The following is a 17381-nucleotide window of genomic DNA, read 5'->3' on the forward strand; positions in this document are numbered from 1 at the left end:
GCCAAAACTTTCTTCTTAGGTCAGCACTGTAGAAATTGAAATGCATTTTCTGATAGAAACAATATTTTAAGTGATAGTTCCAATATTCCCCCAGAAAAATCTAGTTCATGGATAATATAGGTGCAGAATGGAGCATTTCTGTATCTCCCTCTCCTGCTGGTGTTGCTATGCGGATGGTATGGTGGGGAGAATCTCTATCTTTTGTGGTGTTTCTCAAAGTGTGGCCCCAAACAACCTGCTTCAGAACCATTTGGAGTGACTGCTGAAAATGTAGATTCCCGAACTCCAGCTTAGACTCACTGAATCTCTGTCGTTGATGCTTGGAATCTGCAGGTGATTGTTTTGTATACTGTGATTTGATAACTTACTACTCTAGGACAAGTTTCTCCCAAATAAGGTATATACATTGTAAGGCAGTTTAGGGGATACAATGAGCAACACTAGAATCTTATATTTAGATTTATTTTATCTCCTCTCATCTCAAAAATTTCTATTTTAATATATTTTACAGTGTTCATAATGCATTAAGACAATAGTACATGAATATGTTCTAAAGTATACATATATTGGGAGCACAGACTCATTTTTAAAATTTTTTTTATTTCTTTAAAGATTTTATTTGAGAGAGAGCAGGAGCAGAGGGGTGGGGCAGAAGGAGAGGGAGAGGCAGACCCCCTGCTGAGCAGGGAGCCCCACATGGGGCTCTATCCCAGGACCCCAGGATCATGACCTGAGCTGAAGGCAGCTGCTCAAGCAACTGAGCCACCTGGGTGCCCCGGACTCATTTTTTTTTTTAAACTGGTGGAGTGCAAAGCAAAAATGCAAAACAAAACCTTAAAAAAAAACCCCAAAACCCAAACCTAGGCATTAATGCTTCAGGGAATAAACTTTCCATTACCCTTGTATTGGGGAACAAAATAAAATTGCCACATAAATCATTTTCTCTTCTGTTATCTAGTTATATGTATGTGAACCATTTATAAATTGCACTCTGCTTAAAAGCAGTGAGACTTTGTGAGGTTGAAACCATTTTTCAAAGCAATCATAAAATCTCTGTGACCCATATAAATGTAAAATGTACCCAATTGCAGTAAAATCCATTTAAAACCTTTTTCTAATGCTGTTTTCCCCCCCAGAATGCTAACATTGCTCTATCATGAGATAAGCAGTCATGGGAAATGATAGAACTTACTTGGGTGAATAAGTAATTCACAATTAGGAAATCTACCAATTTAAATAATTAATGAATTGGAGACCCCGTTATCACATGACCGGTTATTTTAACAATTTAGGAATACCACACGTCACGTAATACTGTAGAGCCTTGTACTAAACATGAAGTCAATCTGCCTTAGAGCAGAAATCCAAGATTATAATGGAGCCATACAAAGGAATCCCAAAATTATAATGGACTTCTGCTTTTATGAAGGTTCAGTTCTTGGTTAGCCTATGGGTCTGCAGTGAATCAGTTTAAAAACACTTTCTTCCAACTTGTCTCTCAGGCTATTGGGGAATGTGGTCTGGTTTTCATCACCACAACTCTGCTAATTCAGTATAATTCCTGATAGTTATTGTCTCTTTCTTCTTGACTCTCTTCTCTAGGTATTCGTTACGTAAAACTTTTCTTGTTTTCTGCTTTCTCTCCGATCCTCTCTGTTATAAACAAGCCATGATATAGTAGTATTTGTGAAACGAATAACCAGTTGTCCTAATGCCATTTTTTGAATAGTTTATTTTATCTCTGCTGCTTCAGAAGCCTCTTTATTGTATGCCAAACATCTATCAATAAATCAAACTATTTCTAGTTTATTCTTCCATTACTCAATTACTGTGTCAGTTGAAACTACTGTAGCTTTATAACAGGTTATGAATTTTGATAGAGCATGATTCCCCTCCTGGCCTCCTTTTCTAGGAATTCTTGCCTCTTTGTTGTATATCTTTTCTTCTAGATAAACTTTAGAAATGACTGTCAGATTCCATTGAAAATCCTATTGGGGTTGTGATTGGAATTGCAATGAAATTTTAGATTAATTTTGGAAATAATCAACATCTTTGCAATAGTGAATCTTTCTATCCAGGAATATATTGGATATTCCATTGATTAAAATCTGGTGGTTTTCTTCATGTCTTCATATAGGTTTATATATTTTTTTGTTACTTTGTTTCTATGTATTTTATAGATTTCTAATACAAACTATTGTGAATGGGATTATTTTTCTTACATTTTCTAAATTTGTTGGTGTGTAGGAAAGTTATTGATATTTGAATGTTTATCTCGAATTTAGCCATCTAGTTTGCCAGTTGATTATTTGGATTTTCTAGATAAACGCCATATTTTATGCAAATAACGACAAGGTTCAAAGCCCTCATTTTTTTCTTGTTTCATTGCATTGATTACTTCTCCCAGAAAAAGTGGACTGGTAGTGGTGCTGTGGCAAGCCTTCTTGTCTTGTTCCTAAATTTGATGGGAATGCTTCTGATATTCATTGTTGTGTCATGTTTGTTGTATTTTTTTGGTAGGTATCTCTTACGGTGTTTAGGAAATGATCTTTTCTTAACTTGACAGAGTTCATGACATGAACATGTGCTGAATTTCATCTGAGGTCTTTTAGGCAGCAATTGAGATAATATTTTACCATTACTTTTGTAGACTTCAAAATGGCAAACAATCCTCAACTTTATTGGGATAAACCTTGCTTGGCTATGTTTCATAGTTCTCTTAATGGGCAGTTGATTTGACTCACTAATATTTTATTATTTAAACTTTTTGTATCTATATTTGTAATTGATTTTGGTCTATGGTTGTGGGATTGTGTGCGTGTGTGTGCGCATGCATGCCTAGTTTTGGTTTCAGTGTTATTCTAATCTCATAGAATGAACTCTAGAAGAGCTTAAATAAATAAGAATTTTTAAAGTTAAGGGGTGCCTGGGTGGCTCAGATGGTTGGGCATCTGCCTTCGGCTCAGGTCATGATCCCAGGTTTCTGGGATCGAGTCCCGCATCGGGCTCCCTGCTAGGCGGGGAGCCTGCTTCTCCCTCTGCCTCTGCCTCTCTCTCTCTGTCTCTCTCTGACTCTCATGAATAAATAAATAAAACATTAAAAAAAAATTTTTAAAATTAAGGGGCGCCTGGGTGGCTCAGATGGTTGGGCATCTGCCTTCGGCTCAGGTCATGATCCCAGGTTTCTGGGATCGAGTCCCGCATCGGGCTCCCTGCTAGGCGGGGAGCCTGCTTCTCCCTCTGCCTCTGCCTCTCTTTCTCTCTCTCTCTCTGACTCTCATGAATAAATAAATAAAACATTAAAAAAAAAAGAAATTTTAAAGTTAAAAAAATTTTTTTAATTGTATAATAGAACTCATCCACATAATAACTGTCTGAACCTTTAGGGATAGAAATATTTGACTAATTAAAAAAATTCTTCTACCATTATTACTCTCTAGAATTACTACTACTTCTTTGGTGAAGTTTTTAATTCTAGATTTTTCCATAAATTCATCCATTTCATTTAGATTTTAAAATATTTTTGGCTTACTTAAAGTTGTATGTAGCATTTTCATATAATTTTGAAGAGTATCTTCTATTATCAGCTGCTGTGTCACCCTTTTTATTTCTAATACTGTTTGTGTTCTTTCTTTTTATCTTGTGGTTGGACTTGCCAAACAGTCGATTTCATTGGCCTTTTATAGACTTCATTTTTGACTTACTAGTTTGTTAATTTCTACCTTTATTTTTAACCAATCTTCCTTTCTGTTTTCCTGGTTATATTTTGTTGGTGTAAACACCTCTTGAATTAAATGATGACTTCAATACTTTAAGTCTTTTTTTTTTTTTTAAAGATTTTATTTATTTATGTGAGAGAGAGAGACAGAGACAGTGACAAAGATAGGGAGAAAGAGCACAGGTGGGGAGGAGAGGGAGAAGCAGACTCCCTGCTGAGCAAGGAGCCCAATGCAGGGCTCCATCCCAGTGCCCTGTGATCATGACCTGAGCCGAAGGCAGACGCTTGACCGACTGAGCCACCCAGGGCCCCTAAGTCTTTTTTTTTTTTAAAGGAAATTCTTTTTAAATGATAAAAGCTTCTTTTGAATAGTACCTTGATTGCATCACATGTGTTTTGATATGAAATGTCATATCATTTGATATGAAATGTCATTTTAATTGCAATTTAAATTTAAATTTAAATTTAAATTTTGATTTCCTGTTTAGCCCCAGGGTTATTTAGAAGAGTAGTTTTATAAATATCTAGGTGGATCATTTTTTCCTAGCTTTTTGTTGTTTATTTTTAGTTTTGTTGTGTTTTGGATAAATAATATAACCTGTATCTTATATAATTATTTCTTTTTGGAAATTATTGAGATGTAGTCTATAGTCTAGTACTTATTATTATTGGGGTAAAGATTCCTATATATCTGTTATATCAAATTTCTTAATTCTTTTTATTCTTTTTGACACTTGTATTCTTAAAATAATGTATGTTCCATGATTTATTCTCCTAATGATGGACATTTAGCTTGCTTAATTTTTTTTTTTTTTTTTGGTCCAGCACAAAACCCCCACAACTTCTCGTAGAGATTCTTACACATATATCTTTGGGTAAAAGGGGAGTATTTCTGTAGGATAGATTCCCAGAATGAACAGCCACACATACATACTCACATACCAGACTGATTCTATACATTCACAGACTTAATCTTATACATAATAAATAATAACACATCCTTAATTTGTTTACATCACCATTATTTGGGATTTTGATTTGTTAGTCAAAGCCGGTCCGAATTGACCATATGCCAAATAATATAATATTGCATCAACATGCTTTTGTTTGTCTTCTACCCACCTACTTTGTCCAGGTCTGAGTTCTGTTAGTTTAGTCTAGGAGTCCAGATTTTTAAAAAGTATGTAGTATCTTTGAAGAATTGTATTTGACATTTTCAGTGATTTTTGATATTACCAGTGATCATCTTGACTTCCCAGTGTTTGGTCTCTTGCATACCACCTGCTCTTTCAGCATAACTTCGCCATTCTTCGTCCTCGTTTTGATTCATCTCTTGATTGGCTAAATTATTTCTCTAACTTTTTTCAAGATGATCATGTGTGCTTGTGAATACATTTATGTGGCTTTTGCATATGAGTGGCATCTCTGATGATATTTATTTATTTTTTATTACTGTAAGAAAGTTTGTTTCTTTGCCATGCCACTGTCTTTCCATTCCTTCTCTCCTGAGCAAGTAATTCTTCTTCATTTTCTTTTTGTGAAATTTCAGGTCAAATTTATAAGCATTCTCAGCAACCTTTGATTACATATGAAAAATATAATGTGACAGACTATCCAAGGAATGTGGGAGGATCCCGTTCTTTTTTCCTTCTGAAGGCTCATGGTAAGTTATGTGTGTAGTATTATTACTACTTTGTGCAATAAATTTACCTGATGACTCAGTGCTGGCTGGATTAGGAATGGCGGTGGGCATAATTTACCAAATGTTCATCAGTCTTCTATATTTAAATATTAACATTTGCAGGTAGCAATGTTTATCTTAATGTTTTCTCCTTTTTATTAAAAATGGAAAGTAGGGATAAGTCATTGGTTTTAACCCTGGCTGTACATTAAAGTCACTAATGGAGCTTTTAAGACATCTATAATTTTTAAAGAGTGCCCTAGTTATTTCTAACTGTAGCCAGAGTTGAGTATCTGGGTTAATCAATTTAATTTTTGTGAGACCTTAATTAGGCCATTTATTAAAATAAAGGCTTATAATAAAAGAGTGCTTTGTGATTTTGATTGTTTAATAGTAGTTTGGTTTCAGAAATACAGTTTTGTTGAAGAACTGATCAGTGTATAAGTAATTGAGGGTGTACAAATTACTCAGTGCTATACAAATGATGATTTTAACCATGATATGATTAAATCATTAAAATGATGAAATTAACCACGTTGGAAGAGCAATAGCCCCAAAATAAGGTTCTAACATGCTCGGTTCTACAGATGAAAGTCGATTCCATTTGAAAAGTAGCCCGGTTTGTTGTTGAAAAGATGGGATTTAAAAGTAGGGGAATAGTGTAGTGTATACTTGTATGAGGTGGGGAATCTGTCCTTATTTGGTATATTTCCTTTATATTCCCAGAGTTATTCCTTCCAGTAGAGTTTCAATAAATGTCATCATAGTTAAGCTTGAAAATAATTTTATTATTGGTAATTTGCTTCTACTGGTAGCTCCAGGGTGACAGTAATTGGATTTCGCATGTAACCTGCCTATTTGTTTTTCACTGTTTTTGGAATGAGAAGTGAGAAGATGCTCGCCTACCTGCAGAAGGGCTGTATTAGTGTCATGGTTAAGAGCACAGTTGCTGAAGCCAGGCTGGGTTCGGATCCCAACTTTGTAACCTTAGGCGAGTTACTTAACTTCTCTCTTCCTTAGTTTCCCTATCCAGCAAAACCCGAATAATAATTGTAACTACTGAATGGGATTGTAATAAAGATCAATTAGAGTAATACATGTAAAGCACTCGGAGACAGTGCCTGGCACACGGTAGGAGCGACGGAAGTGTTAGCTGTTAGAAGTAGTAATGGTGGCGGTAAAAGCTATGATATGCAGGATGTTTTTAGGTTATGCTTACGTTCATTGAATGTATTTCCTTAGTTGTTTTCCATGTTCTGAGCATTTGGCATGGCCCTTTAAGAAACAGCGTGGTTTGTGTTTTCAACCCTTTTATTTTCCCACCTGCAGGTGCCTTAATGTTTGTGGCATGGATGACTACCGTGGGCATAGGTGTGCTCATTGCTCGGTTCTTCAAATCTGTGTGGTCAAAGGCTTTCTTTGGTCAAGCAGCTTGGTTTCAGGTAGGTGGGAGAAAAAGTTTAATGCAATTTCCATATTATTTGAACACTGCAACATGAAAACATACATAGTATGTGGGTTTCTTTTCCTTTCTTTCTTTTTTTTTTTTTTTTGTGGTTATAGTTGTTGTAGTTGTGGAATCCTAATAATTCCTTCATTTTGCTCTTTGGCTTCCTAACCAGTTGAGAAGAGACATAAGATACTTGATGGTGGTCAAAATAGAGACAGCTTTATGAGGGTCAGGCTGGATTGGAGAATGTCTCAGGACCATGTGCATCCCTTTGCAACATAGACTTTGGGACCCAAAAGATCCTGACTTACATGTCTGTTGGACGAGGGTAGAGCCTGGAAGAGCATTCATTCACTGCTCTCACTGAGTACAGATAGGTCAAGGCGGATGGGAGAGCCGAAGAAAGAAGTAGCGAGGGTTAATGCATTTCCGAACAGAGGTCTGGCCTCTGGTTGATGCCAATGAATGTTAGACTGTCCCTAACTCACTACTCAAGATCATCTGTCTACTCTGTAGGTGGGAAGAGGAACTAGAAGTGTTTTTTTTCATGCTGCCCCTTTGCATGGGATGAGGAGGCAGACTCTTCATAGAAAGACAAGAGTCAATAAGCACGCCTCAAAACAAAGCAAAACAACCTTCTCTTTCACATGTCACGGAGTATAGATGTTGCACGTATAGTGGAAGATCAATGTGTCTATGTTGAGATAGCGTGTACATGTCTGCTTTTGAGAAAATACTGTTTATTGGAACAGTTTGAACTTTATAAGGAGTATTCTTGAAACTTTATGTACATATAAGTTTGTAGCCTTTAAGACTTACCTTATCTAACCTGGTTTCTCACTATTGGCTGACAGGGTCAGTCTGTTTTATATGTTCTCACTACTGCTATGCACCTTGCTCGCCTCTGTCTCTGCCTTTGATTTCACTCTCTCGTTCTCTCTCTCATCTGCTCGTATGGATATTCCCAATTGGAAAATTCTTTCTGTCTCCACTTTACCAATTCGGTTCTCTACTGCCTTTAAAACTCTGCTGTCTCTATATGTAGTGCGATATATAGAGTGATTATGTGTTCTCCTTTCCCTGAGATAGTTTTTGTTTGCATCATTTATCCTGACATACTCAATTAACAGTGTCATTCCACTTGCATGATTTAGACAATGAATGACATTTCATAAATGTTTCATCTCCTCACTTGTATGCGAAGCTTCTCGGGAGACAGTATTTTCTGTTTCCTTGCTGTTTGATGGTATCTGGTACAGCACTGTGCTTGGTGGTGGAACTTAATAAAGGAAGGAAAGGAAGGACTTTTGGCAAGTAGGTATGCTCCGTGTGTGAAATAGCCATTAATGCTGCTCTGTGCAGGTGAAGTCTTGGCAAATGCTTTTGAATGACGAGGATGGCAGCTTAGAGTTTTCTTTAAGTTCAGTCGTTTACTAAGTTTTTTTTTTTTTTTTTTTAACTCACAGCAAATGGTGATGAGATGTCCATCGAATGCCTGCCTTCAGTGAATCCCACCCCTCAGTCTTCTTGCCACAGTAACGCCAACTCCTTCCTCTTACCTGGTTAATTGTATTCTCATGGTTATATTTCACCCTTGCAGGTGCATCGGATGCTCATGCTCATGACCACCGCCCTTACCTGCATTGCTTTTGTTCTGCCTTTTGTTTACAGAGGAGGCTGGAGTTGGGTAGGTATCTCTCAAACAGGATGTTTTTATATAAATTCATTTTGATGTCAGAGGAGGTTGCTGTTTCATTCTCAAATGAGAGGTTAAAAGATATTTCTGCGTACATCTCTCTTTCCTTTTTTTAATCATCTGGCAACTCTTCCATATGGCTGGGGGGTCAGGGAATAGAGTGAGGATGTCATTGCAGATTACTTGATAATGAAATATATTTTTAGGCTGCATCAAATGTTATGGATACTCTACATAGCTTGGGTGAGTTTTCTCACTATGGAGCAGTGAAAATTCAGTGTGCTATCTAAGGAACGTGAACTTTGTAAGTGGTTTTCTCTAACTAATACTATGATTACCACTAAGCGAATGTTAGAGCGAAGATATTTACTGGTATGCGCACCAGTGATTCTTCAGCACCCAGAGCAGCTTCTGGTATGTAGTAGGTCCTCAGTAAGTATTGAATGAATGAATAAGGCTTACCAAGAATAAGTAATATACCTAAGGTCAGATCTGTGCTTCCCATGACATTTCTCCAATTTCATATCCAGTCAGAATTCGATCTCAAACTTTGATATTTCCATTCCGGTTGTTGCTATAAGGGCAAGATTGATGAATCTTGGGTCTAGGAAACCTCCCTCCTGCTTTTTAGGTAGTTTCTAAATTGGTCAACCTATTTTTTTTAAAGGAAATGATGAAAATCTTCATATGAATCTAGACATCAGAACCTTATTTTATGCAGGTATTTGGGACAAGGGTAATGCTTATTTTGTGAGCTTTGTAGTTTGCAGTCTTTGCCATTTATGAATTGGATCATATAAAGGGGAGACTATAGTAGCCATGTCACAGGCTTTTTGAGAATTGAGAGTTAATTAGCTGAAAGCACTTAGGACAGTTTTGTGCACATTCTAAGCACATGTAGGAATTTCATTGCTGCTGTTACTGTCGTTTTATGAAACAGAGGCCCTTTCCCTCTCCATGGTCCTGGTTATAATTTTATCCGTCTATAACCGAGTCCATAGCTTGAGCGTGTTTTTGTAATGTTCTTTTGTCAGCTTACTGTTCTTCTTGACCAAAGCATCCCATCATGGCTTAGAAACCATTATACCCTTGTTCTAGATCACAGATTTTAGAGCCTACCCAAGCATGGCAGTCAGTGACAACAGACTGTAATATTCCCCCACCTAAACATGTCACAGGTTAGAACATCTCCTTAGTCTCTTAAGTTTTTAAGTGGAATAATTGTGCCAAGCGATCTACCGTCTGCTGTTTTGAGCAGGCATGTAGCATTTCTAAGAGAGGAGTGGAGCTGACAGTGTTGCGATACTTTGTTGATGTTTTTTCTCAGGTTATCCCTCCATTCTGAACAGAGGAGCTAAGATTTTAATGCAGTGGCTATACAGGTTATTCATTTAATCCACATTTGTTGAGTGATTAAAGCTCTGTTAAGCATTGGAGTTATAGGGAATCATATAGAACCTTCAGCTCAGGGAAACACAGAGTTCTAAACAAAATTACCGTACACTGGGGTGATTGCCCTTGACATGGGGATACTAACTAGTCCTAGGTGGGCTGTACTAGAGTTGGTGATCATCTAACATCCTGATGGGGGAGAGGCAGCACCTTACATGGATTCCACCACAACCAATTTACACACTCTATGTCGTTGGACAGACTGCTTGTTATCTCTAAGCCTCAGTTCCCCATGAAAGTGGGGTATTGATAACTGTCAAGCATTGTAGTGAGCATCAGTAATAATGTATATAAAGTACATGCCTGGTATACAGTAGGTGCTCAGTGAATGGTGCCTGTTCTTATTAGTAAATGTTTTAAGCTACAGAAAAACGCTAAGAATACATCATCTGTGTGTATTATTTTTAACTTGAGGATTTACATTGATGGGTGAGATCGAGACCATTAAAATCATGTAACTTTGTTCAGTATGCAGGTTATCACCCGTATCTTGGTTGTATAGTGATGATTTTAGCAGTTCTTCAGCCTCTTTTGGCAGCCTTCAGGCCAACTTTACATGACCCAAGGTACTTAGAGCTTTTATATATAAATGGTCTTAATGTGGATATCATTATTTGGCAAACTAATTCCTTTTTTTTTTTTAATTATTATGTTATGTTAATCACCATACATTACATCATTAGTTTTTTTTTTTTTTTAAAGATTTTATTTATTTGACACAGAGAGAGAGAGAGCTAGAGAGGGAACACAAGTAGGGGGAATGGGAGAGGGAGAAGCAGGCTCCCTGCCGAGCAAGGAACCTGATGCAGGGCTCAATCCCAGGACCCTGGGATCATGACCTGAGCCGAAGGCAGACGCTTAACGACTGAGCCACCCAGGTGCCCCTACATCATTAGTTTTTGATGTAGTGTTCCATGATTCATTGTTTGCGTATAACACCCAGTGCTCCATGCAGTACGTGCCCTCTTTAATACCCATCACCAGGCTAACCCATCCCCCCACCCCCTCCCCTCTAGAACCCTCAGTTTGTTTCTCAGAGTCCATAGTCTCTCATGGTTTGTCTCCCCCTCCGATTTCCCCCTCTTCATTCTTCCCTTCCTGCTATCTTCTTTTTTTTTTTTTTTTAAAAACTAACTCCTTTTTAAGTGAAAACACTTTGCATGTTATAAAATTCAGTGATAAATTATATTTACTTTAAATGGTTTTAAAATGTATTTCAGATACCTAATTCCGAGGCAATAAGGGAAATTTTGTGCTTTTTATTCTCTTGGGAATTAATTGTAGTTCTGTCACTTTTGAAAATACTGACTGGTTCTTTATTTGGTAGAAGGCCAATGTTTAACTGGACTCATTGGAGTATGGGCACAGCTGCTAGAATAATAGCAGGTAAGTAATTGTGATGCCACTTATTCATATATAATTGCTGGTTGTTTATATTGCAGATGGTAATTTGGCTTAAATGATTTTTAGATGTATTAGTAATTGGAGTAATTGGTTGTTGAGGAGAGATCAGTCTTAAACATTGAAATCCAGAAAGTAATTTCTTGAGGTGACTATTTAAGTCATTTTTTCAGTTTTAAGTTTAAGGTTTTTGAAATGGCCTTAAAACTTTCCTTCTACGACTCTTTTTTTTTTAGCATTTGCCTTTGCCCACAGAATAAGCTGTGCTAATGGCCAAACGCTCAAGTTGAGGGCCATTTGTGAGTTGGGCTGAGGTGGGCTGTGGGCGTCCCAGCCTTCTGTCTGCAGGTCCTTTCCATGGAGATGGTACCTTCCAGGGAAGGGTGATTTTCAAAAGTCAGGTGTGGTTATCCAATGTATTTTGATGCTTTGTATAATAAATACATAAACTGACACCTCCTATTCTTACATTTTGATAGTCTTTGGGGGTTCTTCGTGGAAGCAGGAGTCAACATCATAGTCAACAATGATTTCCATACTTTTCTCCCTTTCCTACATTACAGACTTAAAACATTTTGGAAAGTTTGAGTGTCTCTTTTTAAACAATTGATAGATCATAATTTAATTTCCCATCTTACCGTTTCTAGTCTTACAATTAAAAAAAGATTAAGTTAATTATTTGGTCTTAAATATTAGTCTAATTCAGCTCATAAACTCTTTTACTGTGTTTTACTTGATATAATACACACATAATTACCTCTCTTGAGGGTGACTACATTTGAATATATATATTTTTCTTATAAATGTAGTGGCAGCAATGTTCCTGGGAATGGATTTACCAGGACTAGATCTTCCTGGCCCATGGAAAACCTATACAATGATTGGATTTGTAGCCTGGCATGTTGGGGTGGAGATTGTTCTGGAGATACATGCCTACCGACTTTCTCGAAAAGGTAACCTGCTCAAACAGCCATGTTATATAGAATCACCTTTATACAAACTCTAGGAATGTGATTAGTTTCTAGATACTGATGGTTGGCTCTTACAGGATAGCTCACTAAAACTGTCTGTGGTGATTAGTCAGTGTTAGAACTCATGGAAATATTCTGCTCTTGTTTTTTATACTCATTAGTATTACAATTTTTAAAAAAATTTTTTTTTAAGATTTTTTATTTATTTGCGAGAGAGAGAATGAGAGACAGAGAGCATGAGAGGGAGGAGGGTCAGAGGGAGAAGCAGACTCCCTGCTGAGCAGGGAGCCCGATGCGGGACTCGATCCCGGGACTCCAGGATCATGACCTGAGCCGAAGGCAGTCGCTTAACCAACTGAGCCACCCAGGCACCCAGTATTACAATTTATGAGGGAAAAAAGGGAACGATTTTAGGTTTTAGGGAAGAAGTCTTTTTTTATAATGCTGGTCTGACTTGGAGCCAGTCCACACTGAGAATCCTGAATGCATGGAGCTGAGAGAACTCAGAAATGGAGGAAGAAGAGATGCCTAAAGTCAACAGAGGGCAAAGCTGCAGGCAGGTTTTGCCTATTTGATAAACTTACTGTGTACTAACACTTCAGTTGTCATGTACATCATATATAGCTAGCTAACTAGGCAAGCTAGAGGGGAAGAATTCTTTTACCATGACTTTCTAGTGGCCAGTCCATTTTGATCTTAGTACGAAATGGGCCTTAGGCAGGGTCAAGATACCTATAGCCATTAGGAATGGAGACATTAGTAGAGACTACGTGACATTTTAAACTAGCTTGGCTTCTGGGCTGTGTCCTTTGTGTCTTATTTAGTTTCCACCCCCCTAAATGATAAGTTAAGGTGGCCTTTTAAAAATAAGACCTCTTTGTTGTGAATCTAGGAGCCTGGGCAGCTTTTAGGAGCCGAGTAGTAAATATCTATCCTGCCATTTTTGGTTCTCAACAGGGTCACATACATGGGGTTTCTGATGACCACTGAATTATGGCTTGCTATTTAAAATACATACATACTTAAAACATGGTCTGTTAAGACTTTGATATGGTGTTTATTGACCAGGAGAAGAGGCATATTTCAAGTCCCTTGACAAATATGTTCTGTAGCCCACTTGTCCCAATTTGTGAGAGCCTTACATGTTCAGGAAGTTTGCAACATTTGGTAGCTTGATATGGGAGAATATACACCTAGAAATCAACAAATGCTACACATCAGGACTTTTTTTTTTTGAAAGTTAGTTTACCGGCATACTCACAAGCCTTACAAACTTACGTTGTTGTTTTTGACAGTTGAAATATTGGATGATGCCAGAATTCAGATCCTTCAGTCATTTACTGTAGCTGAAGCAGAAGTAAGTCCTCCTTTTCTTATTTACTGACACAAACTTCAATGATAGTTGTTTCTTTCTTTCACGTCTCAATTTTTTCTTTCAGGGTCATGCTTTTAAAAAGGTGGTGTTTGCAGTTTATATCTGTGGGAATGTGACTTTTCTCATCATCTTCTTATCTGCAATCAACCAACTCTGAGCAAGCAAAGACCTTGGCTTTGCAGACCAGATGATAATGATCATTAAGCCAAAGAAACTTGAAGCTTATACTGACTGCTTGGAGCATATTCATGAATTCTGAATTAGAAGAGCAGGTCATATCTGTAGAGGAATTCTGAGTAGCGGTCTTTAGAGATCAACTTTTAGCAGGGTCCTATGGACTCTAAAAAGGACATCAAGCCTTTATGTGTGGCTCTGAGTGTTACCAGGGAAGGTTATCCTTGAGGAGAAATGACTCTCAGATATTTTTCATGATGAGATTTTTAGAATGTTAGCATTTAAGAAGAGAACTGTTTGGAAAGGCAGAAATGATGTTATTTGGAGGAAATGGAGATTGTATTAAAGTGAATATATTTTGGACTATAAAGGTGCTGTTTTAAAGCCAATATTTATGCTAGTTTATCTGAATGGTCTTTCTTAGGACATTTTTTTGAGAAACTGTGTTTTTCAGTCCAGTTTTTTGGACATGTCCTTTTTTCTTTGTATTCTTTACTTCTCTGGTAAAGGTGGAAGTGGGGCTAACTTACATTGTATTAACATTTAAATATATTATGGATATTAGAATTTCTTAGCAGTGAAATGCAAGTGTGCATCTTCTGCTTAAGACTGTATTTATATATTCAGTTACAGGGCTGAAAGGACATTTTATATATTAATTGTTTTGACTCTTAAGATTAAGTCCTAGCTTTTGGAGATTGTAGACTTGCATTTCAAAAATAATAAAATTTACCCTTGTGAATATATTTAGCAGTTACTCTCTTTCTTAGTGGTAATAAATAATATGGATGGTTCTTTTTTGTTAGAAGTTCCTGATGGTGTAATGAATTAGAATATTTTCCTTCCTACTCCAATAATCTCTTTTTTAATGGTTGGATTTCATATTTGCTATGAGGACTTCTAGCCAGTGGGTGGCGCCATAATACCAAAGTACTGCTTTGTTCCTGTTCATTGTGTTAACTCATTTTTAGTACTTAGGTAATACCATGGAGTGGCATTTCCCTTAAATTCACCAACTCTTAATCTTTATTTGAAAAGTTTCTGCCTTTTTTGGGAGGGAGAGGGGGCTGGGGTTGTGAGTTAGAAACTGAAATTAGGGACTATTATTATTTTTCTGGTTACATTTCTGTTTGTTTTCTAACCATGATTGTAACTATTGCTTGGTAGTTCCCTTTACGTTCATCTGACCCTGTGATAAATGAATATAACTATCTTAAGCAGAGGAAGCAAGCAAAACTGGACATTCCTAAAAAAATATTTAGGAAGGCATGTTTTATTTTTTAGGTGTTCTGTCTGATTATCTTATAGTTTCTGCTTAGTCCAAGGACCTCATTTGTTTTTGGTGTAAATAATAGCCTTGTCTGTGTTTGCTACATCTTTTATGGGGTAAAATGATATGGAAGTTTTAGTTTTGTTCCTTATATAGGTGTTTATCGTAAATAGCTTAGGGTTGAGATGTGGATCTTCTGTGTTCATGTTCTGTGAGTGCCAGGCTATTTACAGTCTAAACTTTCATTTTAAATACTTTCATTAAAAACATTTTTTTTAAATATAGAAAATTAAGTGTGCACTAAAATATTTTCCTCCAGTTTTCAATTATATGGGGCTTAAAGGTTAATAAATTTCTTTTAATAAATTATATTCTGTATATGACAAAGAAAACTTCCTTTAAAGGGAAAATGAACCTTGGTGTTTAGTTTTCAAATCTGTGACTTTATTGGGTCTCTAGTACTGAGGCTAAGATATTTTAACTTTTTCTTTTTCCCTGATTCATCTGTTGGCACTATTTTGCTGTATCATCAATTGATATACAGAGTTGTCCAAAAAGTCTTTCTTATTTAATCTTGATAAAGACACCATTTTATTAATACCAAATTATGATTTTTCTGCTTATGAATGGTTGATATCCACAGATTGAAAAATGCTTATTTTTTACTCCTGTCATTATTTTTTTTGTTTTTGTAATAAACAATTTTTTTTACAACTTCTTTTGATAGGAGTGATTGTAAAACTAAATGTCTTTAGATCTTCAGCAGTGTTGCCCCCAGTGATCAAAATCATAAGTTTTCTTCCTAAAGATGATTTCCTCTATAAAATAAAAGTATGTTTTTTGGAAAAGATGAAACAAATTCTCGAAAACTACGGTTGGGGTAGCATTCACAGCTGAGGCTATTTTTTGCTTTTATTATTTTCTGCTCTGTGGAAATGAATCTTAAGGGTGTAGGTAGCCTATGGCATAAGTTGGCGAATAAATGAATCAAAATCCCTTTAGTGCTTACTTGATTTCAATCAGGATTTTGGCTGCAATGTGTGTGAAGTGATATTCATCCCTTCCACATCCGGCCTCAGTCCGGGATGCAGTGAAAAAAGACGGTGCCGACCGGCAGTCAGTGCCAGCTAGGAAGCTCTAGGGGCACATGTAGCTTTTGGCTGAAATGTTATTTATCTCTGTGTTCTGCTAAAGCAGGAAAAAAGAAGAACAAATGTCCTTGTTTAAGATAATCCATTATAGATGGGAATGAAAGATAGGAGTCTTCTAAGCGCTTCTCAAATTTGATTAGGATACACCCTGTTCCTATCCATATCCTGCTTCTTTCCTCCTTGCCCAGTACCCAGGCTCATCTGCACCCAGGTCCCTGATGGTCATGATGATGCCTAGAATGCCCATTGTGTTTCTCTCTTTCTAGCAAAAGCTAGTTTATCAAGTTCTATCTCAAAATCTTCCTTGTCCTTGGAGCCTTCCCTGGCTGTCCCTTCCACATGGGTCTCTCCTGACCATCCTTATGAGTGGTGTGGTATTGGGCTATGAGGCAGCTGATCCTGTCAATTAAAAAGGATTGGGATTGGGGCGACTGGGTGGCTCAGTTGCTTAAGAGCCTGCCTTCAGCTCAGGTCATGATCTCGGGATCCTGGGACTGATCCTGTGTTGGGCTCCCTGCTCAGCGGGGAGCCTGCTTCTCCCTCTCCCTCGGTTCCCCCCCCCACCTGCTCATGTGCTCTCTCTTTCTCAAATAAATAAATAAAATCTTCAAAAAAATAAAAAAAAAGTAAAAAGGACCAGGAGTTTGGGAATGGAGTTGGAAGATCTTTGTGTGCATGTTTATATTACAAGTTGCCTATCCTTGGGCAAGTGACTTATGTCTTCTCTGAACCTGGTTCCTCACAGGGCAGTTGTGAGGAATGAATGAAGTGATTTCAACAAAAGTTGCTTTGTACATGTTATTGATGACGTTGGTGCTGTTTGATTACAGTGTTAAACTTGAGTCCTTTTTGCATATAAAATGTATATTTTTGTTTTATAAAAAGTTTTGATTTTCACCATGAAAACATTATGCTCAGTGAAATAGCTAAGCATAAATGGACAACCAGGGTGTGATTTTATTTATTTGAAGTATCTAGACTTGTTAAATTTCATAGAGAAGAAAGTAGAGCTGTGATTACCAGGAGCTGAGGGAGAAGAGGG

General features: G+C 37.1%; 1 protein-coding gene across 9 annotated transcripts in view; it reads left to right on the plus strand.

The window, feature by feature from the left end:
• Window positions 1-14662, plus strand: part of FRRS1 (ferric chelate reductase 1) — a 107358-nt gene extending 92696 nt beyond the window's left edge. For all 9 annotated transcript variants that reach the window (XM_054512721.1, XM_054512722.1, XM_054512718.1 and 6 more), the window contains 8 exons: window positions 5268-5381; window positions 6729-6841; window positions 8450-8536; window positions 10466-10563; window positions 11325-11383; window positions 12208-12351; window positions 13665-13726; window positions 13809-14662. In XM_054512721.1, the coding sequence (XP_054368696.1) occupies window positions 5268-5381; window positions 6729-6841; window positions 8450-8536; window positions 10466-10563; window positions 11325-11383; window positions 12208-12351; window positions 13665-13726; window positions 13809-13901 (770 nt within the window). In that variant the 3' untranslated portion in view covers window positions 13902-14662. The remainder of the gene's footprint in view (window positions 1-5267; window positions 5382-6728; window positions 6842-8449; window positions 8537-10465; window positions 10564-11324; window positions 11384-12207; window positions 12352-13664; window positions 13727-13808) is intronic.
• Window positions 14663-17381: the final 2719 nt, after the last annotated feature.

Source organism: Mirounga angustirostris, unplaced genomic scaffold, assembly GCF_029215605.1.
Source record: "Mirounga angustirostris isolate CCGP_5_RB_7025 unplaced genomic scaffold, mMirAng1.0.hap1 SCAF_4, whole genome shotgun sequence".
Classification (NCBI taxonomy): Eukaryota; Metazoa; Chordata; class Mammalia; order Carnivora; family Phocidae; genus Mirounga; species Mirounga angustirostris.